General features: G+C 40.2%; 1 protein-coding gene across 1 annotated transcript; it reads right to left on the minus strand.

Annotated features, from left to right (window-relative positions):
• Positions 1–809: 809 nt before the first annotated feature.
• On the minus strand, positions 810–1,514 carry LOC143590416 (uncharacterized). The gene has a single exon (XM_077070907.1). The coding sequence runs from the start codon at positions 1,512–1,514 to the stop codon at positions 810–812; it is 705 nt and encodes a 234-aa protein (XP_076927022.1).
• Positions 1,515–10,647: the final 9,133 nt, after the last annotated feature.

Consider the following 10,647-nt stretch of genomic DNA (forward strand, 5'->3'; position numbering starts at 1 on the left):
ACGATGGTGGTAGCTCCGGCGACGAAAATGGTGGTGATGGTAGCTCCGACGACGAAAATGGTGGTGGTGCTGGCGGTGGGGTGGCGGTGGTAGCATTGGTAGTGATGGCGATGGTAGGGTGGCGACGACGAAGTTGGTGGTTAGGCAACGACAGTGGTGGTGGTGGCTATGGTCAGGTGGCGGTGGTAGCGCTGGTGGTAAGGTAGTGGTGGTGGTGGCGCCGGTGGTGGTGGTTGTTGTTAAGTGGTGGTGGTGTTGAGAAAATATGGTGAGGGAGGAATGGAATGAAAAAAAAAAGAAGGGGGGTGAGTAGGAATGATTTTGATGGAATGGAATTCCATGTGTAATGGATGATTCCATTCCATTAAGCAACCAAACACCACCTTTTTCATTCCTACGTAATGATACATTCCATTCCTCCTGTCATTTTTGCATATCAAACGCTACCTTATAGACATCGAGAATTTTAAATTTTCATATTTAATAAAATTAATTTGATATTTTCAGTAGGGGTGAACGGATATTCTCATTTATTATATGTAGGTGATATTTGGAAACTTGGCTAAAACGATGGTCTTATTACTGGTTGATAAATGATAAACATATACATCATATAAATTCAAAGAATGATAATATCAAGTCTCGTCAGATTTTTTTTTGAACGACCAACAAAATTTTTATAAAACTAGCAAGATGCTAGAACCGCCAAATACAACCACCAAAACGAAGGCAAAGAGTGAAAATACAAACTAAGCCTCTCCACCAAAAGCAAAACCATACAACACTAACAACGAATTTATAACCGAAACCTACACCAATCCTCCCAAGTTAATTAACCCTCTTTTTTTGGATCTAATCTTGATCCAAAGATAACTTAGAGATTTAATCACTTCGAAAAGGCTTTGAAAATGAACCGAGGCCCCATTGTGGACTAGATCATTTCGTTTCTTCCAAATCCACCACATTGTAACTAGACAAACCGCATGAAAAGCTTTAGCTTTATCCTTTGGAGCCGACATATTCCTATGAAGTTCCACTAAATCTTGAACTCTAAATGCATAAATTGGAGGTACCTTGAACCATTGGGAAATCAAACACCACACCGCTTGAGCTACTTCACACAAGAAAAGAATATGATCGGCCGATTCCTCCTCCATACCACAAACCGGGCACTTGGTTGAACTTACTGGAATGCTCCTCCTAGCCAGAGCTTCAAAGGTCAGAAGTCTATTAAGCACGGCTCGCCAAGCCACAAAACCCACCTTTTTCGGATTCCAATTGTTCCATTCAAAAACAGAAACATGCTTGACTAATTCTTTCTCTACCAATATGATTTTTAGATTACTGACCGCAAACTCACCTGAGGGGTCACCGGACCAGAATATTTTATCCTTACCGGGCTCGAGTAACACCTGTTGACACATAGTTAGCATCTCCCTAAACTCCTCCAAGAGAACCGGACCCACCAGGTTTCTACTCCAATCCCATCTTCCACAAATCACCCTATCCACCATGAATAACCGATCAGCCACCGTGCACCTTTTCGACTTTTTAATTGAAAATAGGTTTGGAAAAAGGTCTTTCAGTGGCCCAACATTTAGCCAAAAATCCAACGAAAACCATTTGTTCTGCCCATTTTTCACATCACTTCGAATCATCTGATTTAACTCTACTCCGGTCGGTTGAAGATCCAACGAAACTTTACCAATCTGCCTCCATGGCTAGCCCAAGAGAGTCTAGCCGGAATACAAGACCACGACCGTGATGAGTGATGATCTTCCACCAAAGTTTACCTCTTTCATTCTTAAACCGCCACCACCATTTAGTTAACAAGGAAACATTTATGTCTCGCAAAAAACCAAATCCAAGCCCTCCATACTCAACTGGAGCCGACACTTTATCCCAAGCCACCCAATTAACTTTCGACTTTTCTTCCGAACCCCCCCCCCCCCTAAAAAAACATCCTCCGCAGCCGATCTAACTTTTCTAAAACCCCCATTGGCGCTTTATATAATGAAAAATAATACGTAGGGAGAGAGTTTTGAACCGACTTAAGCAAAGTAACCCGACCCCCGTATGACAAGGTTTTAGCTTTTCATTTAGAGAGTCTCTTCTTAAACAATTCTATGACCGGGTCCCATGAATCAATTAAGTTCATGTTAGCGCCAATTTGTAGACCCAGATGCTGAAAAGGAAACGACCCTACTCTGCAACGTAATAGCATAGCCATCCTCGCTAATTCAGCCCCTTCCACCTTTATTCCAAAGATTCCACATTTAGATAAATTAATTTTTAATCCTGACACCAAGTAAAAACATCGCAGAATTCTGCGTAGATTCAGCACGTTCTGGTCATTCCAATCAGCAACAAATACCACATCGTCCGCGTATAGAAAGTGAGATAAAACTAGCCCCGCTTCACCACACTTCAGCCCCGAAAACAACCCCTTTTCAACAACGGACTTCATCATCCCCGACAAACCTTCCATAACAATGATGAACAGAATAGGAGATAGTGGATCGCCTTGTCTAAGGCCCCGAAAACATTGAAATTTCGGGGTTGGTGACCCATTAACCAACACCGAGGCTCGACTTGCTTTTAAAATAGCCAAAACCCATGAACGCCATCTAATTGGAAACGCCATCTGCTCTAGAATCGAATCTAGATAATTCCAATTTAGTGTGTCATAAGCCTTTTCCAAGTCTACTTTAAAAAACATGCCACGTCTTTTATTTCTTTTTAACCACACGAACACCTCATTCAAAATCAAAGGGCCATCCAAAATACTACGGTTTTCTAGAAAAGCCGACTGCTCTTCCGAGATTAACCCTCCTATTTCAGCCTTCAGTCTCCTCACCAACACCTTACAAATCACCTTATTAATGCAGCCTATTAAACTAATCGGGCGAAAATCAGCCAACGAAACCGGGTCATTTACCTTAGGTATTAATGCAATGAAAGAGGAGAAACACCCAAAGATAACGGAATCTGACACAAAAAACTCATCTAAAATTTTTACAAAGTTTCCTTGGAAACAAGTCCAGAACCGTTTCAAAAATTTGAAATTATACCCATCGGGACTAGGCGAACGGTCCCCCACACGCTCCCAAACGGCATCTTTAATCTCCAAAACATTGAAAGGCACAATCAACGAATTAGCCTCTACCTCGTCAGATTTATTTACTTTTCAAATAATTTGACATAATAATTTTGTGCTAAGTTTAATTTTGTACTTCATATACATTAGTTTGATAATTGATTATGTGATTTGTAACTAATTAGGTTAATTAGTTGGCCATTTGATTCATAAATTTAATTGAATAAGTTAAATTTTTCATATTGCGTCCTATGTTAATATGTTATGTGAATGTCTTACAGTTCGTGCCCTCTCTAACTTGAGCTTGTTCAGCAGCAGTCTACTCAAGTTTCAATTGCCCTTTTATGTTTATTTATTTTTTGTTATTACTATTTTGCCACATTTTGAACTTAGTGATTGAAGATCTTGTAGGTATTTGCAAGGCCCTTGAATTAATAGATGGAGGGTTAGACCCTTGCATATAATTCAAAAGAAAGTTTATTTTAAGTCGGCTTAACTGTGTCTGGTTGGGTATTGAAAATACCATATTTTCGGGTTTTTTTCCGGGTTTTTTTTGTATAGATTGTGTTGGAACTTATATTTTAGACCGACGCATCGAATTAATTTGTGGGTGAAAAATATATTATTTGGTCTCAACCAATGGTGGATGGCTTGAAGACCAAGTCATGCTAGACTAGTATAGATAGATGTTTTTATTCATTTGTCTAGTATGAGTGAATGTATTGTGTATGTGTGAGATTTAGGGTTTTATCCCTTTGAGAGAGTCTCCGCCTCCAGGATGAGCTCTCCTGGTGGCGGCTGATATTTCTTAATCGATTGTATGTATGAATGTATGTATGAGTGTTTCATCTTAATGAGAATCATTCGGCTAATATTTCATACTACCATTTCTATCTTTTGTGTTTTGATTACAATCATCCTACTTTATTGTTGATTGTTAATCAAATCAGGCTCTCTCCCAATACACCTCATCCGTCCAAACATCTTTCAAGAATGAATCTGAGTTAGATTCGATCCTAACCCTAGATCCGAGCTCCACACCGTTAATAATACCGACTATTCACGCTTCCGCACCGGGGCTCGGACCTGTCAGATTGGAATGTTAGGGGTTGCACTTTTAGGGGTATTTTCAGGGTATTTTCCAGTTATTTTCGGGTAATTTTGGGTATAGATCGGGTATTTGAAAAAAACTATTTCGGGTATTGGAAAAACCCGGTTCCGGGCATGGAACCAGTTCGGGTTTTCGGGTATTACCAGGTACAAATCGGGCCCGGTTTGGGTACGGGTTTTGGTACTAAAATGGATACCATATACGTACCCTACGGGTAGGTTCGGGTACAGGTTCAGGTATTAAAAACCCGAATATAAAAAGCCGGTTCTGGGTTTTTTTTCTGGTCCGGTTCCGGGTTTATGTTTTTTGTGCACCTCTACTTTGAACGCCCTGATAACATAATGGAGACTCATGGACGAGTATGGTCCAGGCTAAATGGAAACTCATGGACGAGTATGGTCCAGGCTATGAATGCTAATTCTCAGTTTCGGTTATTAAGTTAGTGTTGGAAGTTTTAGTGTTTGAATGAAGGACGTGGTGGAAGTGGTTAAGGTTTGTCCCACATCGGTTTGGGAACAAAATAATGAATGGTTTATAAGGTAGTGTGACCTTACACCCATTTGAATTCTTTATGACATGTTTTACCACAAGTCCTATGCGCGCGCAGGGGGGTGGTGCTGCAAATTTGGGTTTCTGGACTAGAAATCCATCGAACTCGTGCGTGCCCGCACGTCCCGTGGACACGAATGCAACTCCGAAAACCCGAGCCCGCGTGAGACGATTTTTTGAATTTGTTTTTGAAATTCAAAACTGGTCCAGTCAATACAATTAATAATCATTAAGAGAATGTTATGACTTACAGTTTTATAATCTACACTAATGGCCATTATTTGATATTATTATTATTTAATGGTCATTAACAGTATTGATTATTATTATTATTTGATTGTATGGCTATATAAACCAGACCATCTCTTCAGTTTAGGCACACCAAAATCAAATAAACTTCTTCTTCTACTTCTCTACAGCAGTATTATTTCCGATTGCATTTCAGACAAGTGTCCGAGTCCGACAGAGCACCGATTCTGTTTCGAACCGGAGTACCCTGGGAACAGACCGAGAATCTGTTTAAGGGAATTGTGTTAAACACAAGCCCAGTTTTCTGTTTTGTTTATTTTCGTTTCATTTTCTGGAATTTATAATACAGGTTTTTCCAACAAACTTACCAACTGGTTCCTAATTATTATTCTTGTATTTTGCATTTCAGAATGGAATCCCAACCCATGAGCGCTGCTGTTTCTGCCATCGTCACTAACGCGGTTGCTGTCACAACCGGTTTGGTTGCTCCGTTGCCGAGTGCTGTCACGTCTCATGCTGAGAAACCGGAGAAGTTCACTGGTGTGAATTTCAAACAGTGGCAAAAAAAGATGTTCTTTTATTTGACCACTTTGAACCTCGCGAGGTTCTTGACTGAAACCGTTCCTATTGTTGATGAACGGATGCGCTGTCGGTAAGCGCGGTTCAGGCTTGGAATCATTCGGATTTTTTGTGCCGAAACTATGTCTTGAATGGCATGGTTGATGCACTTTATAATGGGTATTGTAAGGCCAAGACTTCAGAATTATGGGAGTCGTTGGACCGAAAATACAAAACCGAAGATGCTGGTACTAAGAAATTCGTCGTGGCTAAGTTCTTGGACTTTAAAATGATAGACTCAAAAACTGTTATGAGTCAAGTCCAAGATTTACAAGTTATTCTTCATGATGTCCATGCGGAAGGGATGTCGCTTAGTGAGACATTCCAAGTTGCTTGTATTATTGAGAAGCTACCACCAAGTTGGGTCGATTTCAAGAACTATCTCAAGCATAAGCGAAAGGAGATGACCATTGAAGATCTTGTTGTTCGTCTTCGTATTGAAGAAGATAACAAAATTGCTCTAAAAAGAATTGACAGTTCCGGAACAACAAAGGCCAATGTTGTTGAACATGGCCAATCTTCAAAGGGTAAAAATGATGGAAAGAAACATCATGGGAAAGGCTTCAACCTTGGTCCTAAGAGGGGAGTTGGGAAGAAAAAGCAGTTCCAAGGAACTTGTTATAATTGTGGGAAGCAAGGCCATAGGGCCAATGAGTTCAAGCTTCCAATGAAAGAAAATGCTCGACAAGTTAACATGGTTCGTGAGGTTGAGAACCTTGTTGCGGTGGTCACGGACCTCTCGATTATGGTCACCGAAGTTAACTTGGTTGGGCAAAATAACAAAGACTGGTGGGTCGATACGGGGGCTACCCGTCATGTGTGATTTGACAAAAGTCTCTTTAGCACCTTCAAATTAGTGACTAATGGAGAAAAGGTGTTTATGAGAAACTCCGCTACGGCCGAAGTCAAAGGTGAGGGGAATGTGGTGTTGAAGATGATTTCAGGAAAGGATCTTACTTTGTCAAATGTGTTGTATGTTCCCGAAATTCATAAGAACCTTGTGTCGGGGTGGCAGTTGAACAAGTTTGGGTTCAAAATGGTGATTGAGTCTGATAAGGTTGTGTTGACCAAAAATGGTGTGTATGTTGGTAAGGGCTATGCCCTTAATGGTATGTTCAACTTGAATGTAACCGTGTTTAACAAAATGAATGAGAATGCTACTACTTCTGCTTATATTCTTGAGTCTTCTAATGTTTGGCATGGTAGACTAAGTCATTTTAATTTTAATTCCATTCGACGTTTGGTTAAACTTAAACGCATACCAACATTCGATATCGACTCAAATAATAAATGTGAAACTTGCGTCGAAGCAAAACAAACAAGATCGTCATTCAAAAAGATTAAACGATTTACCGAACCCCTCGAGATGATTCACACCGATGTGTGTAATCTAAAAGCAATTCCTACTTGTGGTGAGAACAAGTACTTCATCATGTTCATTGATGGTAGTACAAGATATTGCTATGTTTACTTACTTAAGAGTAAGGACGAGGCTATTGATAAGTTTATCTTATTTAAAGCCGAAGTTGAGAATCAACTAAATCAAAAAATTAAAAGAGTAAGGAGTGACCGAGGAGGTGAATATGTTTCACCTTTTATTGACTTGTGTGAAAAAGAAGGAATCATACATGAAGTCACGCCTCCTTCCTCCCCTCAATCAAATGGCATAGCGGAACGTAAGAACCGAAAATTGAAATAAATGATGAATGCCATGATGATAAGTTCTGGGGTAAGCCCGGACATGTGGGGGGGAAGCAATATTATAGGCTAATTATGTTTTAAACATGATACCGAATAAGAAGAAAGATCTAACTCCATATGAGTTATGGACGAGAATTAAACCACCATATAAATACTTGCGAGTGTGGGGGTGCCTAGCCAAGGTAGTGGTGACTCCACCAAAACGCCTACTAATAGGACCTAAAACCGTGGATTGTGTGTTTATAGGATATACCCTTCCCGGTTGTGCATATCGATTTATTGTGCATGATTCCAAGAATCCCGGAATAAACAATGGCACCATAATAGAAGCAAAGGATGCATCATGGTTTGAATATAAGTTCCCATGTTTACCGAGCTATTCTAGACCGGTTGAGGAAAGTATTCAAAACGAGAATACTGGAGATGAACCTCGGGAACAATCTGAGACAGTGGAGGTTGAAATCAGGAAAAGTAAACAGTAAAGGACTGAAAAATCCTTCGGCCCTGATTTCCTTACCTACATGGTAGAAGAGGAACCTCAAACGTATCAACAAGCCGTGAACTCCGCTGAAGGACCTCAGTGGAGGGAGTCCATCAAATGTGAGATAGATTCTATCTTACAAAATCATACTTGGGAACTAGTGGATCTTCCTCAAGGGTGTAAACCACTAGGATATCGATGGATCCTCAAGAAGAAGATGAAACCTGATGGCACCATCGATAAGTATAAGGCAAGGTTGGTGATCAAAGGATATAAACAACGAGAAGGTTTAGATTACTTTGATACATATTCGCCGGTTACGCGAATAACATCTATAAGGTTGGTGCTTCCCATTGCCGCCATTAGAAACTTGGAAGTTCACCAAATGGATGTAAAAACGGCTTTCTTGAATGGAAATCTAGAGGAAGAGATTTACATGGAACAACCCGAAGGCTTCATAGCCGTTGGGCAAGAAAAGAAAGTATGTAAACTTGTGAAATCCTTGTATGGATTGAAACAGGCTCCTAAACAATGGCACCAAAAGTTTGATCATGTCATGCTTGATGTTGGGTTCAAAATCAACGAATGTGACAAATGTGTGTACGTGAAGGACACATCCGATGGATATGTCATTTTGTGTCTATACGTAGATGATATGCTCATTGCTGGTAGTGATGACAAAATCATAACGTCCACTAAGAACATGTTAAAAGCAAGATTTGACATGAAGGACATGGGTCTTGCGGATGTGATTTTGGGAGTTAAAATCACACGAACCCAAAATGGACTTGTTTTAAGTCAATCCCATTACGTGAGCAAAATTCTTGAGAAGTTTAATGTGAATGACTCTAATGTAGCTAGAACTCCCATTGACACGAGTCAACATCTAGCTAAGAATAGAGGTGAACCCATTAACCAGTTGGAATACTCAAGAATTATTGGCAGTTTGATGTATCTTATGAGTTGCACTAGACCCGACTTAGCATATGCTGTGAGCAAGCTAAGTAGATACACAAGCAACCCAAGTTCAAGTCATTGGAACTGTGTGATTTGGTTGCTTCGGTACCTAAGATACACTAGAGAATACGGGTTACACTATAACAGATATCCTGCAGTTGTCGAAGGACATTGTGATGCAAATTGGATATCTGACACGAATGATTCCAGAGCAACAAGTGGGTATGTATTCACACTTGGAGGTGCTGCTATATCGTGGAAATCGTCTAAACAAACGGTTATAGCTAGATCCACGATGGAATCAGAATTCATCGCCCTAGATAAAGCGGGCGAAGAGGCAGAATGGTTACGTCAATTTGTTGAGGTTATACCAAGATGGCCTAAGCCGGCATCAGCCATCTGTATACATTGTGATAGCCAATCGGCAATTGGCAGAGCTCATAGCACAATGTATAATGGTAACAATAGACATATTAGACGTAGACATAATATGGTAGGACAACTAATATCTACTAGAATTATCACTGTTGACTATGTGAAGTCAAAGGATAATATTGTGGATCCGCTAATAAAAGGCCTAAGTAGAGAGTTAGTTCAGAAGTCGTCCATGGGAATGGGACTGAAGCCCTTGAAAAATTAAAGTTCATGCGAAGGAAACCTAACTCAACAGACTGGAGATCCCAAGAGTTGAGTTCAATAGGAAAACCTAATTGTATGAATTAGTGTGGTCACTGTGGGGGGGATAACCCTACAATTTTAAGAGGGAGTTTACCACGTGGAAAGGTAACCTTCCTAGTCCATTCCTAAAAGTGACAAGTGTGAGGCTAAGCATATGGATTTTAATGATTCGACCAAGGTAGTCATACATGGTGAATCACCTATATGAGAGAGAAGTGGGGTCGCTTCGAAGGGTATTGTTGGGCACAATACTTAATAGCTCTTGCAGAACCAGGCGCACGTTCATGACCATAACGAACATAACTATGAGGACTTGACTTTGTCAGGGAGAGTCTTGTGTGAAGTGTATTGTCGTCTACACAAACGACCTCGAGTTCAAAGACATCACCGTCTACTCAGAGCCAGTGGGCTAAGTTTGCTTCATAAGCAAATGTTCAAAGGATAACACCTACCTACTGTATGCAAGATTCAACTGTTGAAATCTAATTGGAATAATGTTGTTTGGACCTCCATTCATGTGGGGGATTGTTGGAAGTTTTAGTGCGTGAATGAAGGAAGTGGTAAAGGTTTGTCCCACATCGGTTTGGGAACAAAATAATGAATGGTTTATAAGGTAGTGACCTTACACCCATTTGAATTCTTTATGACATGTTTTACCACAAGTCCTACGCGCGCGCGGGGGGGGGTGCAAATTTGGGTTTCTGGACTAGAAATCCATCGAACTTGTGCGTGCCCGCACGTACCGCGGACACGAATGCAACTCCGAAAACCCGAGCCCGCGTGAGACGATTTTTTGAATTTGTTTTTGAAATTCAAAACTGGTCCAGTCAATACAATTAATAATCATTAAGAGAATGATTATGACTTACAATTTTATAATCTATACTAATGGCCATTATTTGATATTATTATTATTTAATGGTCATTAACAGTATTGATTATTATTATTTGATTGTATGGCTATATAAACCAGACCATCTCTTCAGTTTAGACACACCAAAATCAAACACACTTCTTCTTCTACTTCTCTACAGCAGTATTATTTCCGATTGCATTTCAGGCAAGTGTCCGAGTCCGGCAGAGCACCGATTATGTTTCGAACCGGAGTACCCTGGAACAGACCGATAATCTGTTTAAGGGAATTGTGTTAAACACAAGCCCGGTTTTCTGTTTTGTTTATTTTCGTTTCATTTTTTGGAATTTATA

The sequence above is a fragment of the Bidens hawaiensis genome, unplaced genomic scaffold, assembly GCF_021521415.1.
Source record: "Bidens hawaiensis isolate Kalapana, Puna unplaced genomic scaffold, B.hawaiensis_p1.1 tig00001647_1, whole genome shotgun sequence".
NCBI lineage: Eukaryota > Viridiplantae > Streptophyta > Magnoliopsida > Asterales > Asteraceae > Bidens > Bidens hawaiensis.

Coding starts and splice junctions, on each gene's coding strand:
- LOC143590416 (XM_077070907.1), bottom strand. CDS start 1,514: ATGGTGGATAGGGTGATTTGTGGAAGATGGGATTGGAGTAGAAACCTG.